This window comes from Mytilus trossulus, chromosome 14 (genome assembly GCF_036588685.1).
Source record: "Mytilus trossulus isolate FHL-02 chromosome 14, PNRI_Mtr1.1.1.hap1, whole genome shotgun sequence".
NCBI classification, from domain to species: Eukaryota; Metazoa; Mollusca; class Bivalvia; order Mytilida; family Mytilidae; genus Mytilus; species Mytilus trossulus.
In genome coordinates, this window is record NC_086386.1 from 33,215,110 (window position 1) to 33,241,185 (window position 26,076).

The 26,076-nt window shown below is 30.8% G+C and overlaps 3 protein-coding genes across 3 annotated transcripts in view; 2 read left to right on the plus strand and 1 right to left on the minus strand.

Moving 5' to 3' along the window:
* The window catches only part of LOC134696061 (uncharacterized), a 216,711-nt gene that overhangs the window by 71,077 nt on the left and 119,558 nt on the right, over positions 1-26,076 (minus strand). The window lies entirely within an intron of this gene.
* LOC134695923 (lysophosphatidic acid receptor 6-like) lies at positions 11,118-15,141 on the plus strand. The gene is made up of 2 exons (XM_063557412.1): positions 11,118-12,436; positions 14,348-15,141. Exons 1-2 carry the CDS (start codon positions 11,358-11,360, stop codon positions 14,493-14,495), a joined length of 1,227 nt encoding a protein of 408 aa, XP_063413482.1. The 5' UTR covers positions 11,118-11,357; the 3' UTR covers positions 14,496-15,141.
* LOC134697098 (uncharacterized) lies at positions 16,748-19,893 on the plus strand. The gene is made up of 3 exons (XM_063559139.1): positions 16,748-16,808; positions 18,476-18,567; positions 19,574-19,893. The coding sequence occupies exons 2-3, from the start codon at positions 18,482-18,484 to the stop codon at positions 19,821-19,823; spliced, it is 336 nt and encodes a 111-aa protein (XP_063415209.1). The 5' UTR covers positions 16,748-16,808; positions 18,476-18,481; the 3' UTR covers positions 19,824-19,893.

Here is a 26,076-nt window from a genome sequence, read left to right on the forward strand (position 1 = left end):
AAAAGTATTACAAAACTTGCCATCAATAACTGGCGTCATAATTGGTCTAGATGAATATAAAAACCTTTATATTCTTGATTACAGTACAGATTTATTTAATCATTTCTTATTTGTCTTTTAATCAAATTCTAATAAATATGCCAATAAATTGACAAAGTAGCGACTGTTTCCGCTTTTGGCTTGAAACATCAGAAAAACAAAATGACATATTTGAAAACTTATCTTAAATAATTCAATTTACAATTCAAAATATGTATGACATAAAAGCCAGATTATTCGATTTCAATGGCTTTATAAAAAAAGAAACAATGTTCTTTAACTTTTTTGCTTCAGTGATTGATGCACTTTGTCCCTTTATTCTCAAAGTTATATTTCTCAATTTCTTTTCTCTCTCATTTGAATTGATTATGAATATGTCTTTCTCATGCAAAATTTTGTCCTACTTCAGATTGATTTAAGTTTTATAAACTCTTCAATGTTTATAAGAGGTTTTTTGGTTTTTAAATATTTCGTTCTTGAGCATCAATTAAGAAATTTAAATGGACAAAATGCATATCTCGTGTAGTTAAATTGATTTATGTTATTACGATAAATTAGTGACGTAAGCAGGTAGTTTAAATTAAAATAATAACTAGTAAAATGTTTTTGAAAATATTCGATGTTTAATTACACATTAAACATTAAAAATGCATTAAACAAACTTTTATGATATCAAATTCCATTAAAGTTATTAAGAGTAAATTTGCCTTTTTGTTAATCTTTTGAACATGTTTTTACATTAATGCATTGTTTTTCTTTTATCAGCTTAATCAATCACATGCATACAGATGATATGATTTTAAACTTTTACTAACCAAAATTACTAGTTTATTTTTGACCGCATTATCTAAAAAAAAATGCACTCGGTTAATTTCTGCATTTTCATCTGTACCTTTATTCTCTTGGTAAATATGAATCCCTCGTGTTTTCTTTTATTTTTCGTATGAGTGTAAATGTCCCACTCATCATTCTTCGTGTTTAAATGTGATTTCCTTCAATACTAAGAGCCTATTATATTAAACACAACGATTCCATCATGGGATTTTATTAACACAACAAAACAACGTATATAGCTGGTTTGTTTTAATAATGAATATCAGGTATGAATATACATATTTTAGGAAGAAATTCATTAAAAATGCAATTTGCACTAAGGATTTGTATTCAAAATGAATAATAAAATTTGTTCAATTCTAACACACAGTGTTATCAATATAGTTTTCAATATGAATATCAAAACAAAACTTAAAACAGTTATATGTTGTTAAGGCTGAATAGGCAAAACAGCAACATTGTTAAATAGGATCAAATCCAGAAGACTGCGATATGGCAGGTGGTTTCTGTTCACTCTCAGTCGGTGATGTAACAAAAGATACTTGTGTTGTACTCACAAATCGACTGCCTCTTCTTGTCGGTCTGGAAAGTAAAATGGAAATGTTAAATCCTCCAGAAGAAGTCAGAAATTAATAAACGCATTTCATTCCGAGATAATTGAGCATTTGAAGCATAGTTACTTTCGCAATTGAATTGTTTCATACTTTTTATTGGAGAGGGGGGGGCTTAATAGCCAACCATACGAAATGGGGGTTTCTCATTGTAAAAGCCACACGATTGCCTTTAATTTCTTACATCCTCTTTATTGCAACAGCAGACAAGGACCGCGTGAAACAAATCAATTATTAGAGAAGTGCACGAGGAGTGTGTGTCTGTAACATGAAAAAAATTACGAAACATAGAGAAACGTCACAGGAAAAAATCTAGAAATTGTATAAAATTCAAGATTACTTTCTAATTATGTTATTTGATGTATTAACAACATTACTATTATAGAATTGTGTTAGTAATAGGGAAATAATTCCTTCAAATCAATATCCGATCAGAATTGCAAGTAAAACTTCGTAACTTAAAATATGAACAGTGGATAGACAAGTACCGATCCACGTCTTATAACAATGAAAACACACACTCTCAAAAAGTTTAACAAGAATAAAATTGCGCCCTCTATTGGCCTATACTTATCAAACCTAATGTAGCAATCGAAGATATGTCGTAGATTTGTGGAATATAACGAATGACATTATTCGGGTTATAAAACAGTCATATTCTGGATAATCATTTAACCAGGAGTGAAGACGTCATTTCTAAAATCCAAGATGGCCGCCATGATTGGATGATTATTTTTCGCGGCTACCCCCTATTATGATTACATACACCTAAAGGCATGTTCTTACAAAGTGTCATGCTTGTATCACCATTTGCATGATTTGTGTGGTAAGCTGCTTAACTAATATTTACATCTAAAAAAAAATGCACTCGGTTAATTTCTGCATTTTCATCTGTACCTTTATTCTCTTGGTAAGTATGAATCCTTCGTGTTTTCCTTTATTTATTTCATTTCATTTCTATTTTTTTTTCAAAGTTATAGCATTTAGTATGGTTTTTTGTGAATACCAGTTCAATTGTAATCTTATTTTATTCTTTATCATTTCGTATGTAAGGTCCGTGTGCATAAGGCACCTTATTTGTTTAAAAAATTATGAAAAAAAAAGGATTTTATAAGATTTTGAAATATGGCTTTTTATACTTAATGAAGTATTATTATAAAAAGTAATATAGGGGTTAGTGGGCATTTGTTTAAAATTGCAATACATGGATAGAACAAGAGGACTCTGAAAATATATCAGAAATTGAAAACATAGAGGAGCAAACATCCTTGATGTAAAAGTGCTTGACTAGGGCTGTTTCGTTTTGTATTCATCCATTTTTAACATAATTTACAAAAATGCGGATATTTCTTCCTCTTTTCAAAATCGGGTGTTGTTTTATAATGTTCCAATTTTTAACTAAATTTTAAAGAAATGTTTACTATAAACCTATATTCAGATAGCAAAACTGATAGTAAGAAAAAAAATGATTAATTTTAGGTGTAGATATATAGTACTGACGTATCAATTGTCCGAAGACTAATATTTTGTCTAACCAAATTGGTTAACAGAGAGACACCAAATGATAAATAAAAGTTTTTTTATTTGATACACTTCTATTTGAATATTATTATTTACATAGTGTGTAAGTGATCTAAAAGTGATCTAAAACGATATATACGAGGTCAGTATATTCCATATGGGTTGAGAGCAAAGTTTAAACCCAATAGGGGATTTACTGACCCCGTATATATCGTTTTAGGTCACTAAAACACTTTGTAACGTATTTATCTTACCGACAATCTTTTTTTGTCGAAATTAGAGAAGAATTGTCTCATTTACAATCATACCACATCTTCTTATTTTATTTTAAAGTGTGTAAGTTTTCAATTTTAATAACCAACTTTCACTGGTCTGCACACAAAACTAATGTCAAACAATAACAACTTAATATCAACAACCTTGAAAAACCAATATTAAACAGAACTTTCAGTACATTTGAATAATCAAATAATGCCAAAGTCGTAGCTCCACTACAAATAAAGGCAAATAAATAAATTATTTTTCGAAAAAAGCCCCGTCTCCCTACTAACCCAATATGGCATATACACGGTCTCCTGGTAGACGCTTTTAACCAATCATATTCCTAGACATGTATAGGAGGTAAGATAAAAAAAAAAAATAACCCATACAGATTGTTGATCTGTGGAGTTAAGCCCTTTTCAATTGATTTTTATGGTTTGCCATTATGTTTTACTGTAACGTGATTAAGGATATGTTTGGCGCCAGCAAACACAGTTAACCCACTGTATACTTTGTGTTCCTGTCCAATTTGGGAGCTCGAAGTTCAAATGTTGTCATTTGTTCATGTTTGTCATATTTTGTTTTCGTTTTTTTGTTTTGCATGAATTAAGCTGATAAATTTCTCAATTGAATTGTATCATATTTTTCAAGGCGGGACATAACTATCTGACTTAACAGTATGATTTTACTTCGAATGCCGTAATCTGTTCATTATTACTTATATTTGCAACAAATGAACGTTGGTGGAAGTTGTCCTTTTATGCAATCATGTCACATCTCAAGATTTTTATACTGACAAATACATGTTTAGTTCCGTAGATTTCGAGGCCATATCAACTGTTATCTCTTTGTTTAAAGGTTTATTATCATTAAATGATAGTTTCACTACTATATTATATGACTCTACTAGTGTCAAAATTATAGTCTGAAAACCGTCCTGTCTATGCAGTTTATTTTGAGAGGCCTGTTTGACAAAGAAATGTTCAATAATGGATATCACATGTGTAGCAGGATCTTCTCACACTTCTAGAGCACTTAAGATTCTCCCAAAATTTTGTGGTGTTCTTGTTCAATCTTAAGTCTAGTGTGTTGTGTGTTGTGTTTTGTGTCTTATTGTTTTTTTTGTACGTTTAGTCATGACGTTGTCAGTATATTTTAGACTAATGAGTGAAAATGTCCCACTGATATATGTCACCATTCTTCGTGTATATAACTGATTTCCTTCAATACTTAGAGCATATAATATAAAACACAACTATTTCATCATGGTATTTTATTAACACAACAAAGCAACATATATAGCTGGTTTGTTTTAATAATGAATATAAGGTATGAATATACATGTTTTAGGAAGAAATTCATTAAAAATGCAATTTGCACTAAGGATTTGTATTCAACATGAATAATAAATTTTTTTCAATTATAACACACAGTGTTATCATATAGTTTTCAATATGAATATCAAAACAAAACTTAAAACAGTTATATGTTGTTAAGGCTGAATAAGCAAAACAGCAATATTGTTAAATAGGATCAAATCCAGAAGACTGAGATACTGCAGGTAGTTTCTGTTCGCTTTCAGTCGGTGATGTAACAAAAGAGATTTGTGTTGTACTCACGAATCGACTGCCTCTTCTTGTCGGTCTGGAAAGTAAAATAAAAATGCTAAATGATTAGGAACGGATAAACGCAAGTCAGTCCGAAATAATTGAGCAATACAATCATATTTTTTTTTGCAATTGGATTGTTTCATATTTTTTACGGCGAGGCCTTTTATAGCTAACAAAACGGTGTGGATTTTTCTCATTATTGAAGGCCGTACCTTGGCTTCAAGTGCTTACATACAATTTATTTAAACTTTTGTGGGAGTAGTTTCTTTTGCCAATATACCTTATCTCCTTATTTTTATATAATGTTTTTTTCATTTTTTTGCCTGTGATTACTTTGTGACTTTTGCGGTTTTTTTCCTTTAGATCTTGGCATAAGCGTATTTATAGCTGACGAGAACAGTGTATTTTCAGTGTATGCTGCATTAAGTTATTGATTAAAAAAGAAAACTGATGCCCATGTATATTTTGTTGTCTCATTGATTTAGACTGAAATGGTCGGAGGATGAAACACGGTAAATCCTGACCCTTATGATGTTGTTATCCGGGGGTCAAATATGTTGAAATAATTATGTTTTGGTTTTATTGTTTTCGATTACTGACTTTTTAAGGATTTTCTTATGCATTCTTTTATTTCTAATTGCATCTGCTACAGCGGAGTTAAATCAGAAAGTCACCACAATACCAATGTTTCTTCTATAAAATTTGAGTATGTGTTTTGTATTTATTGAATGCCAGGCATTTTGAAAAAATCATAAAAAACAAAAGCACATTAATTTATAAGAATAATTTGTTCCCAAACTTTATTTAATAATCAAATTAAAAAATCAATCAGCGAAGAGAGGTATTAATGATAATTGTATAATATTTATAGTGATGGAAAACGTTTTTTGCTATTCACTTCGCAATACGTGTATGACTTACGTTTTGTTGACGATACAGCAACATATCTCTAGGAATGCTCTTTTAAATGCCGTGTTTGTTATCATATACAGGAAAAAATTTACAACATAATTTGAGAACATAAATAGATATGTCATCGCCCAGGCGACATCCATCTTAGCAAGTGTCAGATCATCCGCATCAAGAGCTAGATATGACTCTGTTATAAAATATACAGACACGGGAACTGTCGCTACTAGAAAATACAGACTCGTAAAGAGAATCATGTTGGTTAACGCTCTGCTGAATTTTCCGAGTTCTTTCCTAGTTGACTCATCAGATACCGATATTTTTCTTAATTCTTTAGATTCCATCAAAACCATGTTAATGAAAATGTTCATTATTACCATTGCCACGAAAGGGAAAACTGAAAGTACAAATAGATCAACGTAAGTATAGATAAATTCCTCAAACCAGAAATATGCTGTAGTGGTTGCCTCACAAGATAGTTCTCCTTCTAGATCAACCAGTCCTTGGGTTTCAAACCAGAAGACATTCAGACCAGTCAACAGAAATAATATACATATTATTAAAAAAATAGTCTTCTTTATTGAAACGATCGTATGGTATCGAAATGGGAATCGTGTTTTCAGAAATCTTTCAAACGTAATACAAACCAGTATCATTGAAGAAAACTGCATGGACGTGTATATAACGAATACATTAACCTTGCATCCGATATTTGTTACAGATCTGAGATCGATGTTAAACACTTCCATTGTCCAGTATCTAGTTGGGCCAACACATAGAACTGTGATGTCTGCCAATGCAAGCACAAACAGAAGTATATATGTAGGTTTCTTCCAGAATTTTAATTTTGCGAGCACTGCGACAATGGATATGTTGCCAAATAGTCCAATTACTAGTAGTACTGGCGACAAAATTATCCACAAGTAGCTTGTTGTTTCTTGTAGAAGAATAATGGTGTCGTGATTATTATCAGATGCGTTTTGACGCACTGAATTTGATACATTATGATTTCCAAGCTCGGGTGCCTGAGTGGAATTGGAAATAACTGTCGTATTCATTTTTCTAAATGCTGAAGTGATTTTGTTTCTGTATGAACTAGTTACTGCAAATTAAGAGATTATGATTTTTGCATAAAACAACCACACATTTTTGAGACGGAAGACAATGGAGAATCTTTTATACCTTTAGTTTTATGACTTTAATGGATTAGTTTTGGGAATATTTGATGTTCCTTCTTAATAGAAAATAATTGCTTTGTATTTGGTTAATGCACAACCTTTATGCTTTCATATAATTGCCGTTTAATCAGAAAATGTATTAGATAATGGAACATCTAAGGATAGCTAGTACAGCTACATTTCTAAGATGTACATGAAAAGTCAACTTAAATGTCAATGAGGGGTTCAATTTGTAAAGGTATGGAAATATTACTTCTTGAAGTAACATTGGATTGCATACATTTTTTTGTACTTATCACAACGAGAACAAACATAAAAAATAAGCTGTGAATTTTTAATTTATATTTCATTTAGATTAGTTCAAAAATGTCTTTTTTTTTTTGGGGGGGGGTAAGATAATATCAGGTGATGTAAAGGTGCGCAGTTGAGTTTATTTTAAAGATCAGTTCCTGCCAAATGATAAGTACCGATTTTCAAGTTGTCTGCATATTGATAATATAACTTGAAGGTGTTTGTATGTGTGCACAGTGACCGAGATTAAACAAATATTCATATTGTGTCGAGGAGCTATTATTAAACTATAAAGTATGATGAAAAAATGATTTATTAGATTGTGTATGTGTATTCATGTATTGCATTATAGGAACAAGTGTTCTTTTTTTTTTTAATTTCAACAGCTATCCGGAAGGTTACTTGATAGGTATGAATCAATTTCATCAGCGTCAGTTCTTTCATTATGACGCCGATGATTTATCCTGGTCAAAGTTATTTAGGCCGGGTTAACGTATATTTGACGATGTGATGTGCAATTTTACGAACAGCAAAAATGGGTGGTCTAACAGAAGAAACATCGATAACATCAAACTTTGTCAAAATGACTTTAGATTTGTTTGTTATCAAATTGAAATGCTTTGCACTTTGAAGTTTTCTGTTAGGCATAATCATTTTTTTTTATAGATACTAAGATGTAACGTAATATTCAGTTGCAACACCGTGTGTAACAATCATTTTGTTTAGAATGATGATAACAACATTGTATATTTTAAGCTTCGACGGCATTAATTGGTGATCTGATAATCGCAAATATTCGTTTTAAACTGAATTTTTTCATCATCAAATCCAAAATTGATATCATAGAAGATTTATATACTGCTGTTGCATTGTCATAAAATCACCCATTTATGAACAGAATTCCATAACTTGGAAAAAGTTCATTCTAAAATTTACAAAAAATCAAAAGGGAGCTTACGTCAACAGATATAAACAATTCACCAATATGTCACGAAAACTGCTGTAAGCTTTTGTAAGTTATTGATCTAAAACAGGAAAAATCTCAATTTCTAAATAATAAAACCCAACAACTCGAAAACGTAAAATCTAAAATTTGTAAAAATCAAAAGAGGGATCACATCAAGAAATATAGAATGAGACAAAGTTTTATACTAATTGGTTCAATTGATTTTGAGTTATTGTCCGACAAAAATGAGAAACGGACGGAGGGATAAATTTAAAACATACGGACAGACAATGGTATACCATATAACGTTCATTAAATAAACGTATAAACAGGGTACATTTAATATGCAAAGTTAAAACATGCTGATTATGAATAAAATATAAAAAAAAACCATAACATTGATATTTATGATACACATTAAAGTCACCAAATTATACTGCAATATTGAATAGTTCACCTACCACCGACACCAGACTCCTCTGAATAAATTAATCATGAAAACGAAGACAAAAGCATTCTCACAATAACATGACAATTTGATAAACACATGAAATGAAATATAATATTTCATTTCAAGTGTACATAAACTTCAAGACTAAATTTTCGACGAGTTGAAATCTAAAACCCAACAGTTTAAGTAAGTATACCTCTACATATGCAATCTTCATCAACAAAATTCTACAACTTGAATGCGAAAAAAGAACATGATCAATCATAATTATTTTTCGCCCTAAATTCAAAAGCAAAAAACAATAGAAAAGGGGAGGGGGATGGTTGGGTTCATTTGTTAAAGTATTAGAGATACATTACAAAAACACAACTGCAAACGGTTTCTTTAACGGTCCAAAATGTGTCTGAATTTGAAATGTGCCGTAATTTCACAAAATATATATTGGATAAAATGTATGCAAATATTTCTTGACTCAAAAGTTGTTAATGTGCGAATGAAACGATATGACAACGGTAAATGTTTTCTTGAAACGAGGACCATATAGTCACACATTCTTACAGGTTAGTCACAGACGAGAGAACACTCTGTTTAATTACTATTTTATTGGTAGAAATAACATGTGTATACAAGAGTGAAATATGTTTTAATTGATTTTATACATAGAAATTAGGAATACCAATGTACAAATAAACATATTTGTTTGCACGTATTAAATAATACTCGTATATGTGTGTTCTAATGTTGACATGTAACTGTAGATAGTTATTAACATCGCGGTTTCGTGCGTATTAAAAAAATATAGTATCTAGTTACATGAACCTATTTACACCAGTAACATATATAGTTATGATTGACTATTTAAAAATACCGCGAGCAAGCAACAGGTATATCAATAAGATACTTGAACTTAAGAATAAGATTTGATTTCTATAGATCATTTTCTTTTCTGAAAGTAAGTGAAATGCAAGTATAAAAACGTTTATAATTTTATAGATAAGGCATGCAGGTGAAAAGTTTACACATTTTTCAATAATTTTTTTCAACTCTTTATAAAATGAAATTATGGTCGAAAATTCTGAAATTTAGGAATAGAAATTTCATTTCCGAACAAAAATATCAATCTTGTTTTAATGATTTTTGAGATTTACAGTTTATGTATATCGACATGAAAAAAATATAAAAATACTCTCCTATATAATGTTCATTTTCATAGTTCAACCTACTATATTGATAATATTTTCATATCTGGTAATGAGTTTTGACTGGAGATTTCTGCATATCTGATACAGTTAACATCATTATAAAAAAGCAAATAGCATTTCATTAATATACACAATCACTTTTTACCAATAAATTATCAAAGTTGAATTATGTGCAAAAACTTTGTTTTTGTTTTCAAGGAGCTATACATCATATGCTGCATTCAACAAACAAATCAATGCATTTGTAAACGTTTCGTTCTGAAATTGATGTTTCTATGGAACAAACGTGTTTGCCTAAATTTGACCTAGTAATCAGCACTTCGGTGTTGACATGAATATCAATTATATGGTTATTTTTATAAAAGAGGGACGAAAGATATCAAAGGGACAGTCAAACTCATAAATCTAAAACAGACTGACAGCGCTAAATTTCTTGTTACAAAACATTGAATTTAACGGGAAAAAAACTAAGGATAATCATATCCAAGGAAAAGATTACTTTAGCCGAAAAAGGAATATTTTTTTGGAATTTTGGGTCCTCAATGCTCTTCAACTTTGTAATTGTTTGGCTTATAACAATTTTGATCAGAGCCTCACTGATGAATCTTATGAAGACGAAACGGGCGTCTTGCGTTTTAAATTAGATTCCTGGTACCTTTAATAACTATTTGAAAACGGAGTGTGTACATATATTAGATTGGCAAACCATTGATCGTATTTTGAATTCTAAAAGGCATTACCACATTTTATTAAATCAATGAATCGTAAATATCTTTCTGATATCAATGCACATTTACTTTATAATTAAAATAGGCCATGCCTGTAAATAGAAAATTAAATTGATAATAATCAAATTAAAAATATTGTTAAAGACATTTAAGTCGCTCTCGTCCTGAGCGACATTATTTTGAAAGATAAATGTACTCCATTTACTGATGTATAGGAAGCCACAATAATTCTGATATCAACCATGTCAGCGAGAACTTCAAAATAAACATATGTGTAAAAGATCGAGCTAATACAAACATTCAAGTTTATAAAGCAGAAATAAATATCGACGATATGTACTTTCTAATTAATTTTCCCAGTTTAATGTACAAACGAAACAGTTAGTATCTTAGCAGTTGAATAGTTTTTCATAAAATGTCATTGATAGTTATGGAAAAGCTTAACTATTCTGTTTGCACTTCGCAATGCGTTCTACATCGTGATTTAAATACCAACATATGTGTGTAAGAGGATATTTAAACGACTGAATAAAATGTATTTTAAACACCATTTAAAAGCACATTGAGCGCACTAATTGACATTTTTAATGACAAAAAAGATTCAATTGTGGAGTAATTAAAACAACAGATGGATTATCGCACACCGGGTGACAATGAGGAAGTGTATTAAGTATCCAGAGAAATAAGATACATTATAGTATAGGTAGAAACAACATGTGGATGTCGACATAGTTTAACATTGGGATGTTCTTATTTTTATTCTTAATGTTAACACAATGACAACAAACAACATCATTACATCTGTTAGTCTGTTTACAAATGAAATATTTGAGAATTCATCCTCTGCAACAGAAACACTCTTAGACAACAGATCTACAGTGGATTTCTCTACTGTTGCTACTATTTCAAAGTTAGATGATGAAATTTCTAGCATTGACAATGTAACGAACTGGATATGGATAATAGGTTCACCCATAGTGTTCATTCTTGGAATAATTGGAAATAGTGGAATAGTACTAGTTTTATATCGAATGAATAGATGGAAAAAGTTGACGTACAAGTTAATTTTGACATTAGCTATATCCGATTCGGTTGTACTGTGTATTGGACTTGGACGACAATGGCTTCGATTTGCTTTAGATATAGACATAAGACTGTTTTCAGATTTTGGGTGCAAATTTTCTGTCTTTCTCATATATTTTTCAATGCATTTTTCCTCATGGACTTTAGTTTGCGCTACGTTTGAAAGATATCTGAAAACAAGACATCCATTTCGTACATATTGTGTAAATGTTTCGAAAATTTTAAAGATAACTTATGTGTTCATTATTGTCCTAACATTGGGACTTGACTTTCCACTTCTTTTAACGAATGAACTTAAGATTAACACAGATAACAGTCGAACTTGTAACAATACGTCAATAGAAACCTCAAATTATGAAGAAAAGTATTTTGTTTTTATCGACTTCGCATGGTTATGCTTCATTCCCTTTGTTTTAATGACGTTTATGAACTTTTTTGTTGGCAGAACAATAAGAAGATCATTCCGACGTACAGTGAGATACATCCCAGATCCACAAAATCGTGAACGTCATTTGATTGGAAATAAAAAGTTAACTCGGATGATATTCTGGACTAGTGTATACTTTCTCCTCACAACATTACCTATATCAATACATTTTTGTGTGGACTCATTTCTAAAACCAGGTTCAACAAAAGAAACATCTGACAAAATTGATCTGTCTGAAGCAATTCTTTATTTATTCCAGTTTACAAATTACTCTGCTAATTTTTATATATACTGCAAATTTAAAGATGCCTTTAGAGAATACCTTCCTTGTAAAAGAAGATCAAGGTATGTCAGTTACTTATTCCATAATAGAACTAATCAACATAAGGAGCCAAATTTCAAACTAGTCTTTCTCGTGTGTAGTTCTCTCGCAAACGAAATAAATGTTTATTTAACAGTAACTAGACTCTAAAAAAGAAGACTTAATTGATCTACATGTCCACAAAAGTAAAACAAAATCCACTTCAAATGGAAATTTGAAATGATGTATTCAAACACTTAAAAAAAGGATAAAAAACGTTAAATATTGAATTTGTAATTCTTACAATGACATGGGTCGATTTAAATAATCACGTATGTATAAATAGCGAAATACATGTACATCACATAATACACGGTTTAAAAATTATTGACCCGGCGAACAAGGGAGAGATGACATTGATATTTATTTGTCTGATTCTTTTGTCATAATATGATAAAAATTATATGTCTTTTCTGAACTATTACCAAGGTAAATTTCAATACACCCTTTAATGTATTTAGGTCAAATGGTCGATTGTAATAAATGTAAAGAGATATTTTTTAATCATATTGCAGTTGATGGATATCAACTAAAATAAGATGAGTATATAATTTCTTTATCGTAATATGCCTAACAATAATTTTTTTAAACTACTTCATAATGTGTCGGAATGAAATCGTAAAATTAAATTAATTAGAAAAATTGAAACACAATAAACTCTTCAAAGATATCAATTTAGTACGTCAATGTGCGTTTCATGTCCATAAGACTCATTAGCGGTACTCGAATTTAATCAATTATGCATGTAGGACAAATCAAATATGATTTTGAGAAGCATTAAAAGTCAAAACAACCTTTACGTATTGATAGCTAAAGCGATATGCCGGTAGTATGAAAAATATAAGTGTAACGAATAATTCAACAACAAAAAAAACCAGTCAATTTTCAGAAAAAAAACAACATTTCAATATAAAAAAATATGAAGATATTGTATTATTACAAATGAGACACTTTGCCACCAGAGACCAAATTATATGGCACTTTACAACTATAAGTAACCGTACTGCCTTCAACAATGAGCAAAACAAATACCACATAGTCGGCAATACAAAATTTAGTTCATTTCAATTATTTGTATATATTTCCTGTTTACAAAACTTTGAAATTTTCGATAAACTAAGGATATTCTTATCCCAGGAATATATTACCTTAGCCGTATTTAGCATTTGAGTCGTCTTCGCTCTTCAACTTAGTATTTGTTTGGCTTTACAACTATTGTGATATGAACGTCACTGATGAGTCTTGTGTAGACGAAACGCGCGTCTGGCTTACTAAATTATAATCCTGGTACCTTTGATAACTATTTATCACGGTGTATTTGATTCATAAAAGACCACCGTAACGAATCAGTTGTAGTAAACACTCATCAATGATACCATATTATATAACTGAAAGTAACGTTCAATAAATGAGATTTAGCAATTGAATAAACTAAAAAGAAAATAAAAATTACGAAACGAGTAGATTATGTGTGTGGGTCGCACGTGTATGTGGATGCATACCATTTCGCAACACATGAAATCATCTGTTTTTATGTGTTAAGTTTGTGTTGCTCCGTGTTCAGTTTTCTGTATTGTAATTTAAAGTCTGTTGTATTTCTTTTGATTATTTTTAGTAATGACAATGTCAGCTTTTCCTCGAATCATTATTTGGGAATTTCTCTATGGAATCATCTGTGTATGTTTTATATTAACTCATACTCAATAGATAACATATGTAATGTAAATTAGAGTCAACTTACTAAAGTTATATCCAGTGTTATATATATGATAACCATTTTCCCCAATTAAAAAACAACCAAAAATAATCAAAGAAAATTGGAAGAACATACTTAAAGTGTTTTTACATAACATACATTTCTTCACTTTTTTAATTATAAAACATTTTAATTTCAGATTTTCACTAGAAAGACAATCTCTTTCAGTTTCCAGAGGCAGCCGAGTGACGACAATAACAAATGCTGATTACCCTGTTGGAAACGGTTCGGTGCATGAATTTCAGGAAAATCTTAATCGTTCTGTGAATGAAACTCAGCTTTCTTGAGATGATGAATGTGAACATCATCATACACTTACTATTCCACTTAATGAAATAGAAACAAGTAGTGACAAGCTAAGAATGAAATAGATATATATGACCGTTACTGATAAGTCTTATGAAGACAAAACGCGCGTCTGGCGTATTAAATTAAAATCCTGGTACATTTGATAACTAATTGATGTACACCTCACATATTTCTTTTATTTATCTACTGGTATTAAAGGTATGTCTGGATATGGAATTGAAACGAATAGAGCCATGATAAGATGGGGTTATAGGAATGATTATGTAAAACAAATGAATTGATTTCATTTATATACTGGTTTTAGATATACCCAGTCTTATATATGATTCAATAAATGGATTGTCAGATTTTAACTTATCTTAATTCATAACCCTCTGCAAACAGTGATTACTATTTAGGGGAAATCATAAAATTATTAAAAACATGATTAGTTAATCGTAAAGAAAGGTACGAATAATTATATATAACAAACACTTAGACATCGATTATATAACTATGTTTTTGATCTTCATAATAATGTTTAATTAGACTACAAACTGATTATATTCGAGCTGTATTTATGAGTCGTATGTAGTCCAAGCGCATGTCCATTGTTACCACATCATAATTGTGGTATCTTTAATATGTTGTAGCTGTGCAAACTCTGCTATTTTATACTAAATGAAACACCATTTGGTTTTTGTTTATCGAAGATATAGTATTCGAGGAAACCATTAAATCTAAAAGATAACAACGAAAAAAAAACAAAAACAACCACACAATACAATGTATAATTTGTCCTGATGTAAGAGAAATTTAACAGGACAAGCATTTTAAATGATAAATGAACGGGACAATTTTTTACCTATATAATTAACTGAGCCTTTGTTTTGAACAGTTTGAGCGTATATGACAATACCTGTGGGGTGTACCAATTAAAATTCTGATATCTTTAACGTGTTTTAACTGTGCAACATATTGAATTTCATACTTACGACACAAATGTCTTTCATTTGTTGGACGAATAAATAGTTTTCGGAAAAAACATTTTCCAAATTGTAAAAAAAGAAAAAAAAGGAAAAAACAACACAACAATATATTTTTCCGGATGTAAGGAGAATGACACAGGACAGGCATTTTACGTGATAAAAATATGAGACAATTTTGCACCTGTATAACTAACCCAGTCTCTATTGTTCTCAATAGTTTAAACATATATGACAATACCAGTAAGTTATTGTATTACATATGTGAAACACGATTATTCGATATGTAAACGCCTTATATCCGTAAATGAAACTGATACTTAACGCAAATTCCAAAACAAAAGAAAAAGATTCTTAACTTTCCCACTATACATTTGCAATGTTTATTGGTTGAATGTCTATATAGTCTAATAATAATTTATGTTAATTTGTAAGCATATCATATGGGGTTTGTGTTGTTAATTCTTTAGTTTTCTATGTTGTGTCATGTGTACTATTGTCTGTCTGTTTGTCTTTTTTTCATTTTTAGCCATGGCGTTGTCAGTTTGTGTTAGATTTATGAGTTTGACTGTCCCTTTGGTATCTTTCGTCCCCCTTTTATAGAAATAAAATAAACGAAAATAGATATCATTAAAACGAACATCAAATAAATTATTCACACCTCTATGCAAACATTTTTACATATTTTTGTATCTCCTTGAATACAGTACATTAAGAATGAAACAAAACCACACAGTATGAAATAAAAACGAGACATGAATAATTATCGACTACTTTTTCATTGTTTTTTCAAATCAATAATAAATTTTTAAATAAACAAACTTGAATACCAATTGGTAAGAATTCTTATTTCTTTTTGTGAACAGGACATAGTTGCTCTCAAAATTAGGACATTATCGAATCTTCATTATATTTGCAACATAATTATAAATTAAAGCCTGACTTTTAGATCATTTGAATTGTAATTTACATTCGTGTTTACTTTCATGAGTTATCGTTTTCAATGGGTGCGCGTTATTGAATATATTAGGTCGATGTTGTTTTCGATTTTCGATACGATATACACAAATGTATGTTGTTAATTCATATTTTTGCAAACTATGGTTGTGACTACAGTTCTACAAAAACAATTGTTTTCACATTAAGATAATTAAGTTAACTTCCATGAAAACATTTTTAAATAGTTCATGGAAAACAGATGGTTGCAAACGTGGACAGAAATCTGATAACATGCATTTAATGTAATCAATACGATTGTATATACATACTTGTATTTGGAACAAAAAATCGTTCCTCATATTGTATTCACATTGGTACTGCAAACACGTAAGTAAGATTAGAACTATATGACTAAATAATGGTATACAATAATTTATCAATTTCTTTAAGGATCTACTAAACCGTTAGGTTAAAGTATGTCATCATTATGTTTAAAGCGTCCCCTCTCTCTCTCATTCTCTATCATGATTTTTTGATGCTCGAACAACCCGATGTCATTTATTTATAGATTATCAATTAACGAGATTGAATTTCTCGTCTCAGCTGGGACCAGTGTTGATCTGTTTATAACTATCCTACCTCTGACGACGTTGTCAATTTTATTGTCAAATTCATTGACAACGACATGCGCGCTTTTAGGTTCAATCGATAATTTTGTACCACTCTATTATGTTGAAAAGGGAAATTATCAGACATAAGATCAAAGGAAAATTTTGTAAAATTGCAATAATATATAAAAACATAAATATAAACTATAGAAGAAATTCAATGCCTTCTAAGTGTATGCATGTACATTTCAATCCTCTTTATAATTTGTGAAAAACCCTATTTTATTGATTGTAGAAATAACATAACATTTAATTGAGAAAAAAAATAGACTAACAGTGATTTAATTAAGGGTCATAGGATTCTTTATTCATCAATTCTACATCACATGCATTCATCTTACAATTACAATATATTTGTAATCTACAATATGAAATTTAACATGATGTTAAATAGACATAAAAAATCAATGGTGTCTAAACTGAAATACACATGAAATTAAGCTACATGCTATCCAGCGTATGCTCTCTAAATAGTTTAGTTTAGACTTTTAATAATTTTGATAAATGTTTTACATTGTTATAAATCAAATATGAGAATTTAAGTCAAATCGATGAAGACGAATTTGACAACTAGTGCCCCTTAAAGATTGTTTTATGGAATTGATCAAAACATAAAATATATAAAATACGCTGTATGACCAGAAGTATGGTTTAAATTGTCATAGACTTCGAACTATATATAAAAAAACCTGTTAATTTATACATATTCGACAGTTAAGACTTAACGCTTCCATGATTGACAGATGTTGTGTTCATACACATTGTATGCAAAATCATATTTCAAATTGTAAAACAGAAGAGTGGATGCAACCAAATACACATGGTATAGTGAATTTAAAGTAGTTCGTTTTGAACGTCGTTTGTGGCGTTTCATTGTGAACACTGCTTTATTTTTGTGATTTTACTTTTTACTGCATACTAGTCTATCAGAATTCGTTCTGTGATCGATCTTTTGATTTTGCCATGTGATTTAGGTTCTTTCCGTTTAGAAATTTTGCTCTGATATTTTAGTTTTGTTACTTAACTGTTTTGATAATAAATTCTAAAAATTAATTCATCACAAATATTGAAATTGACACCTTATTTTTAATCATATGCAAAATTTACGGTTTGTTATTTTTTATTCAAGATGTAACAAATTATTAGTTAGATATAGGAAGATGTGGTGTGAGTGCCAATGAGACAACTCTCCATCCAAACAACAATTCAAAAATTAAACCATTATAGGTTAAAGTACGGCCTTTAACACGGAGCCTTGGCTCACACCGAACAACAAGCTATAAAGGGCCCCAAAATAGTTGTATTTTTAAAAGATAGAATTGCTTCGATATACATTAACTTCAGCAACTACTATTCTTATATTTATTTATATATGTATTTCTCCAGGAAACAATGGAGAAATTATTGTTTGTCCTGATGTTCCTTGTACTTACCTACCAGGTTGAAGGATGGTGGGTCAGAATTAATCCCACTAAAAAGTAAGTAACTGAATGTTTGATATATACATATTTCAGTAGTCATACGAATATATATCTAAAAGGCTTTTTACCATTGGGTCAATTCTTTTGCTTGTGGATTGCATCCATAAATAATTTCGAATATATGATTCAATTTTACAGATTTTACCATAGGATTAGTAGCTTTCTTACAAAGGGTCCAACTGGTTCTCATACATTATGATTTGAAATTTGGTATCCATCTGCAAATGCATGATTGTTGAAGTAATACTCCAAACTGAAGTAGAAAATTTGAAAATGAAAATTGCAATAACGTTGTTTTTGTTTTGTCTCAAAGTTTGGCTCTCATTTTTAGATTGTGTCTTATATCATGATATTATTTAGAAATAAAACAAGCTGAACGGTATCTTAAAAATCCTTATTTCAAATGACTGCTATTAACACCAAACTTAAAATTGGTTAGTTAAAAGATATTATACATACAGGTTAAGCATTATGCTAAATTATCATCATTTTTAAAGCTCATGTATGTAGTCTACCGTATCCAAATTTAGGAACAAATCAAATTTAAAAGAAGCTTAGTATTTTAAAAGCTTATGTATGCGGTCTACTGTATCCAAAGTAGGAAACACATCAAATTTTAAAGAACCTACATTGTTTAAATGATTTCAAATCTGTCAACTAATATGTAATACAATTAATATAAAGTATAAAGTATAATATATGTTTTGTTACACTAGGCATATTTCTTTTTGTCTTTTTGTGTTTTTATTGCTGCTATCTCATATAATACCCCAACCCAATTTAACATGTAATGGATATTCATTAACATAATTAATGAGAATAAAAAAACCAATATTTGCTACATTTGTCAAATATTATCTGTTAAACTTATTTCAAAGGTTCTTCATATCTTTGTTTTTGTTGTTTTAATCAAGAATAATATGTCATCGGTTGAACCATGTTCCTCGGGATAAAATTCAATACAAATTTATGTTTATTTTTGCATTCATTGATGTTATTGTAGCTGTTTTTGTAAAGCTGTCGAAGCAGATACACATAGAATACTTCACGATTTTGGATCAATCCAAAGATGTACCCGCTTGTTTAGTTGTAATTGTGGACACACAGCAATGATAACATGTGGTGACCAGTGTGATAGAAGAGTTACCAATTGGTTAAAAACAAATGGAGGGAAATGTCAATTTGCTAGGTCATTATATGCAGCAAGCGTATGTGGAGCGTGGACATATGGCCATCATAGAAAGCCTTGTTAAGCCCATACTACAGCATTCAACACTGTGAATTTGGATTTTTTGATAAATAAACAATACAAATGAAAACTTTTACTGACATTTCTGATAAATGCTTCTGTGTTAATTTACTACTCCCTGTAGATTGTCTTTGTTTCCAGAATCATTTTTTTTTATACAGAAGTAAACTATTTAATGGGTTTGTACTTACTTGAACAACACTATCGGTACCACATATGAGACAGGATCTGCTAACCTTGCCGGAGCACACGAGAACACCCCCATTTCTTAAGCTTATGTGGTTCGATTAACTTGGTCATTAGTTTTCTATATGGTGTTCTATAATTTGTCTGTTTGTCTGTTTGTCTTTTTTTAGCCATGGTGTTGTCAGTTTAAATTCTATCTATGACTCGAATGTAACTTTTATCTTGCTTTTACAACATTCGCCATAAAATTCCTCTACAGAGTATTTTTTTTATAAAACTGAATTTCTAAAACGTGGTTGATTTCTAGGTAAGTTTTGTGCATAGCTCCTGATTATATGGCATATTATTTTACAACGTAAGCGAGGATATAGTTCGAGGGGCATTCAATTCATATATATGATTTTACGATTTACATTTAGCCAAACATTGTGTCACTGTTTGTCTTTTTATTTGTTCCCATGGTGTTGTCAGTTTGTTTTCGATCTATGCGTTTGAATGTACCGCTGGTATCTTTTGTCCCTCTATCTGTTAGGTTGTTTTTGTAATGTTCCATGATGTACCTAAAAGACCTCTAAAACTTGCTTACAACTTAAGTCTTAAAAGTATTTTTTAAAAAGTGTAATTTTTTATTTTCTCTTTTTAATGAATCGACCATCAAGTATTTCTACGCATTTTATTGTACTTCCGTCATTGTGTTTTTGGTCATACATTGTAGGACCATGCGATAACTAAATATCACCATATAAAGTTTATTCATTTTTAACCATTTTGTCTATCCTGAAACCGAGAGCATTGTTACAAAAAAAGCGTTGTCTGTGCAGTAACTTGAATACAATGGAAATATTTTCAAATTTAGATTTATTGTGTCATATGAATACTAGTAAATAAAGTTAAGGTTAGCTTTTAACGATTTTAATGTGAATCGTTGTTGTCAAGGCTTTCAGTAGTTGTACTTAAAGGCAATAGTAGTGTACCGTTGTTCAAAATTCATAAATTGATTTAACAGAAACAAACCCTGGTGACAAACTAAAATTTAGAGAAACACATCAACTATAAGAGGATTCATAACGGAACAACAGGAACTCTTAACTGCTCCAAAAACAAACGCATACAAACATAGAAATTGACTGTAAAACGTTAAAATCCGCTGCATTCGTTTGCACTTGTCCTAAGTTAGAAACCTTTATAGCTAGTTGATTAGTGTGAGCATAGGCTCTGTGTTGAAGACCATACTTTGACCTATACTGGTGTACTTTTACAAGTTGTGACTTTGATGCAGAATTGTCTGATTGGCACGAATACCACATCTTCTTATATCTATGTGATTAACAACTGCCATATTCCAGACTTGGTACAGGACATTTAAAAAAATATGATGAGTTGAACCCCAATATGTTTCAGTTAAATCAATTGATAATTAGCGGTATACTACTACTGCCTTTATTTACATGTATCATAACGTCTGCCTCTTAGGTTTAGCAAACTATACCCTGTATTATGTAAAAATACAACATTGACCACTTTATACCAATTTACCAACTGTACAGTAACGTTCTGATTGATTTATTGCTTGATTTTCTCTTGTCCTAAATAAGTGTTCCTCTGAACTTTGAAACAAACAACAAGCAAATAACTGTTGTGATCTAGGGTATTTTGATATTTCCCAATATCCTATAAAATCACTACTTCGTTGTTTTTTATTTAGGTAATACACTATCATAGATACGGAATAGTGACTTATTTGAACAAGCTGTATATTTTCTGACAGCACTTATAATAAAGTCAGAAGAGAAAAGTTCTTATGTCATTTATTTATGTTGGTGTCGTTCAAATGCAGTACAAATTGATACAGAACATAAAAGAGATAGATTACATTAAATCCATGTATTTTATATTTCACTGTGCTCGTTATAAGGGGACTCGTATTAAAAACAAAACTGCACTTTCATACTAACATTTTATCTATCAATTTAATCTTTAAATAACACAAAACACATACAGTTAATGATCTTGCATAAATTTTAAATTATTATCCAACTGATTGAGTAAATAAAAATAGAAAATACATAAACCGATATTATTACCTTTCTATGTAAAAAAATGTAGGGGAGTTCAGAAGCTTCAACAATTTATTTCCTACTGCATCTTCATAACTGGGGATAGATCCTTACGGGATCCGGGAATACATTTTTCGATATCGGGTTATGCATTTTTTTAATTCTGCATCTCGGGATTTTATGTGTACAAGCCCGGGATTTCGGGATCTGGACCCCTCCGACCACCCCTCATATTAGCCTTAGTCGGTCCTAGCAATTTATAAAAGATTCATATCCTACCATTGTCATGTTAATAGGCTCTCAAAAGAAAAAGCACTGATGGATTGTCCTAGAAGCATATTTTATTAGACTAATAATGGTCTATATAAAAGCAGTTACATTTATTTCATATTTGAAGCGGTGCAAATTTTTAATTTAATTTGACTTTTACCAATAGATGTATTGTAGCAAAGGAAAAGAATAATTGTGTTCTGAGGCCAGACACACAAAAATAATTGATTTTAACAGAAAGGAAACAAATATCGGACTTTGGAAAAAGGGAGAGGGCTTTTGATACCTTTTATGAAATTCTCCATACATTCTATCTTTAACAAACAATCATCATCCAACAGTTCATAAGCTGTATATGCCCGCGATTTCGCGGGTGTGTTCTAGTATTTCTTATTTGCAAAGCATAACAATTATGCTTCATTACCCACATATGTTAATGATAAAATAGATTGATTTATTCTTTGATAATTCATAGAATATTCAAATAATGACAACGCTTCATTTGATTTAAGCTTAAATATTGCTAATATATTTAGTCCCCTCTATTAGATGAGGTGGAGGAGGTCCCAGAGTTACCCATCTGTAGACCCCACCGTTACCACTAACCACATTTTCCAATTCTGCAAATTGTAGAACTTGTCAGGCCCAGAGCAAGGGCCGAGTGAATTAATCCCCCAATCACTACCAGTCTCCCTGGACCTCCCCCATTCAAATTTGACTCTGCGCCTAAGGATAGTAGGATATAATTAATTTCTTTAAAATGTGTTGTTTTCTTTCCAATTATCAAAATTGTTAATTACTAAAAACTAAATAACGTGCTTAATAACGGAAATGTCCAAATCATAGAAACGCAAGTTTTTTCCAAATTATCCTGTATTGGTCCTACTAGGATACTGGTAACCATAATATTGTAATCAAATACAGTAAACAGGTGCCTGAAAATATCAAACAAAAACAGCAGCAACTATTCTCATAGGGAGAGTGGGCTGGTTTTGAATAGTTTAGCTAATTTGTGTAACACATGCTTTCTGGTCGACAGCAAATTAACAAGTGCCCGATAAGGGAATTCCAAAATCCTAATTCAAGCTGATATGGGAATTCAAAAATTCTGATTCAAGCTGCGAGCGCCGTCTATTGCCATGTCAAATATGGCAATGCGCTACAGAATGCAACACCCACGCACCCACACAAATATTTGATTGAATCAAACTAGATTATTGAAAATATATATTTTTTTATAATCTCAATTATTATAGTTTCAGAATGCGAAGACGGACTTCGGCACAGCAGAATTCTATTTCTACAAGAACAATGCAACATTAACTGATGTTCCAAACCCGGTTCAAAATGGCAACGTTCATATGCCCAAAGATTCGATTGGATACTAGGAGTCAAACAAACATGTTAGAAAACAGCGACACTCCCCGCAAATCTTCGATTTATCATTGTTACTTGTTCCTTCACTACGAGATAATATCAGTGCTTTGAAACAACATAAAACGCTACACAATACATGTATTACTGATAAAGACGAAAGTGCTAAACAGGATAAAGTTATAGAAAGTACATATCTCCTACGATCATACTTAGAGTATTAAAAATGTTTAGAATTCGAATTTACATATACGGACAGCTATTGCAACTTCGACTCATTACAATTACGAAATATGGTCCTATATGATACATGTACTAGTAATACATGTATGTCAACTTTAGAGTTAGTGTAGAGATAGAGCTAGATTCCTTGTATTAGTTTCATGCACTTGATCAAAATCTAAAAGTTGTCTCATTCCTCTAAAGTGGGACTATTTTGCAGGTATTATCGTATGAATAATACAAAAAGGTCGTGAAGTTCTCAAACTGTTTATGACGTCTTTAAACTAAATCCATTGTATAATTAATAATTGATATTTATTCTAGGTAAATATGAATTAGATTTCAGTAACTGCGATTTGTCCATTATTTTTCGGTTATCCAATTTAAAGTTTGTGCCTCTTACAGATGTTTGTGAGTCAATCTCAACTGATTTTTACAGTTGGTTCTTAAGTGTGGCTGTTACTACACTGTTCTTGATTACGGAGGAGTTTTCCCGTTTACAAATATGTTTCAAACAACCATATAATATATGAACACGTCCGAATTGAGGAGCTATAGTTCAGTAGTTGTCATTGATTTATCGTTGTCGTATTTTTTTTTGTTAAAGGCTTTGTCAAAACTAAAGTCATAAGTTTAATTATTCAAATAGTTTTTTATCTGGTCTTTTTATAAAGGCGACTTTACGATATCGGCTTTCATGTTGCTGAGTGTCGTGCGATGGCCAATAATTGCTTATATGCACTTCATATGAACACTTAAGGATAGCAATTTCATTGACAATCATACAACATCTTCTTATTTTTATTCAAACTTATACATTATTGGTTGAGCTATTTTGATACACAATTTACAATGTTGCATGTAATTGTAAAATGTTTGTATCGAAGGACGTTACCCACAAGTGGCAGTGATATAATTTGTATCAGAACAATCTGTTATATTAACACATTTTTAGGATTAATAATCCACATTTGCCAAAATCTGTAATAATTGCAGCTTTTTTAACCACAGGCATCAAAGACCGTTCATATGTTTGCATATACCATGAACTAGTTTTGTTAGATTTGTCAATTTTTTAAAATGTAAATGGGTAGATATGGGTCAATCATTTATGGTCCCTTACTTTGACCTATACTTGTTTACGTTTTACAAACTGTGACTTGGATAGAGAGTTGTCTCACTTGCACTCATACCACACCTTTTTTATCTATGGATTACTTAATGATAGTACAAGTTATGTTGTTTGCTACTGACATTATACGGACCAATAGAGGGTTAGTACAATCTAGCAGGGATACAGTGTAAGACCGAATGATTATTTTAGATAAGTACTTATCAACATTGTTAAATGACTACATGTCTTTAACGATGTGAAATTTGTAATTTCTTAACCTACATTGTACATTTTTGTACCTTGTGCGTGTTCTTATAGCACAAAATAAAAAGAAAATGTAAATATCCATTGAAAAGGTCTACTTATGCCTTAAACACTCGAAGGAAAATATAGATACAGTATTGAATATTTATACACAAACTAATCTCATAAACGTTAATTATTAGCTTAAAACTTGTAGCCTCGGTCACACCTTACCGGATAGTACGAACGGACGACTTACGGATGAAAATAAAAGTTGTCCGTCGACAAAATTGTTATCCGTTGGAAGTCCGTTGATGTACTGACCGAATAAAACGGACGTGTAACGAATGCAAAACGGACACCCACCGGATATACAACGTACGAGAAACGGAAACGTACCAGACAAAGCGGATGTCGAACGAACATCCAACGGACGAGTACCGCATAAAATGGACACCTAACGGAAGCGTACCGGATAAAACGGATGATCAAGATATACGGAAAAATTAAAGGCGAAAATAATAATACATGTAAATCGCATAAATATTCAAAATGTTTCTGTGTAACTGGTTTTGGTTTGTTCTTCAAAATGCCTTCAAAGGGCAGCGTCTGACCTGAATAAGAGCTGCTTGACTGTGAAGACGTGCCCTTACTCTTAGATCGATTATGAATAATAAGAATTCATGAACCTTAAGAAATCTGACAAACCAATAATTGGCATTTCTAACGCGAACTTATCCTTTCCAGATCCGTTCATCATCCGTTTTATCCGTTATACGTCCGGTAGAAGT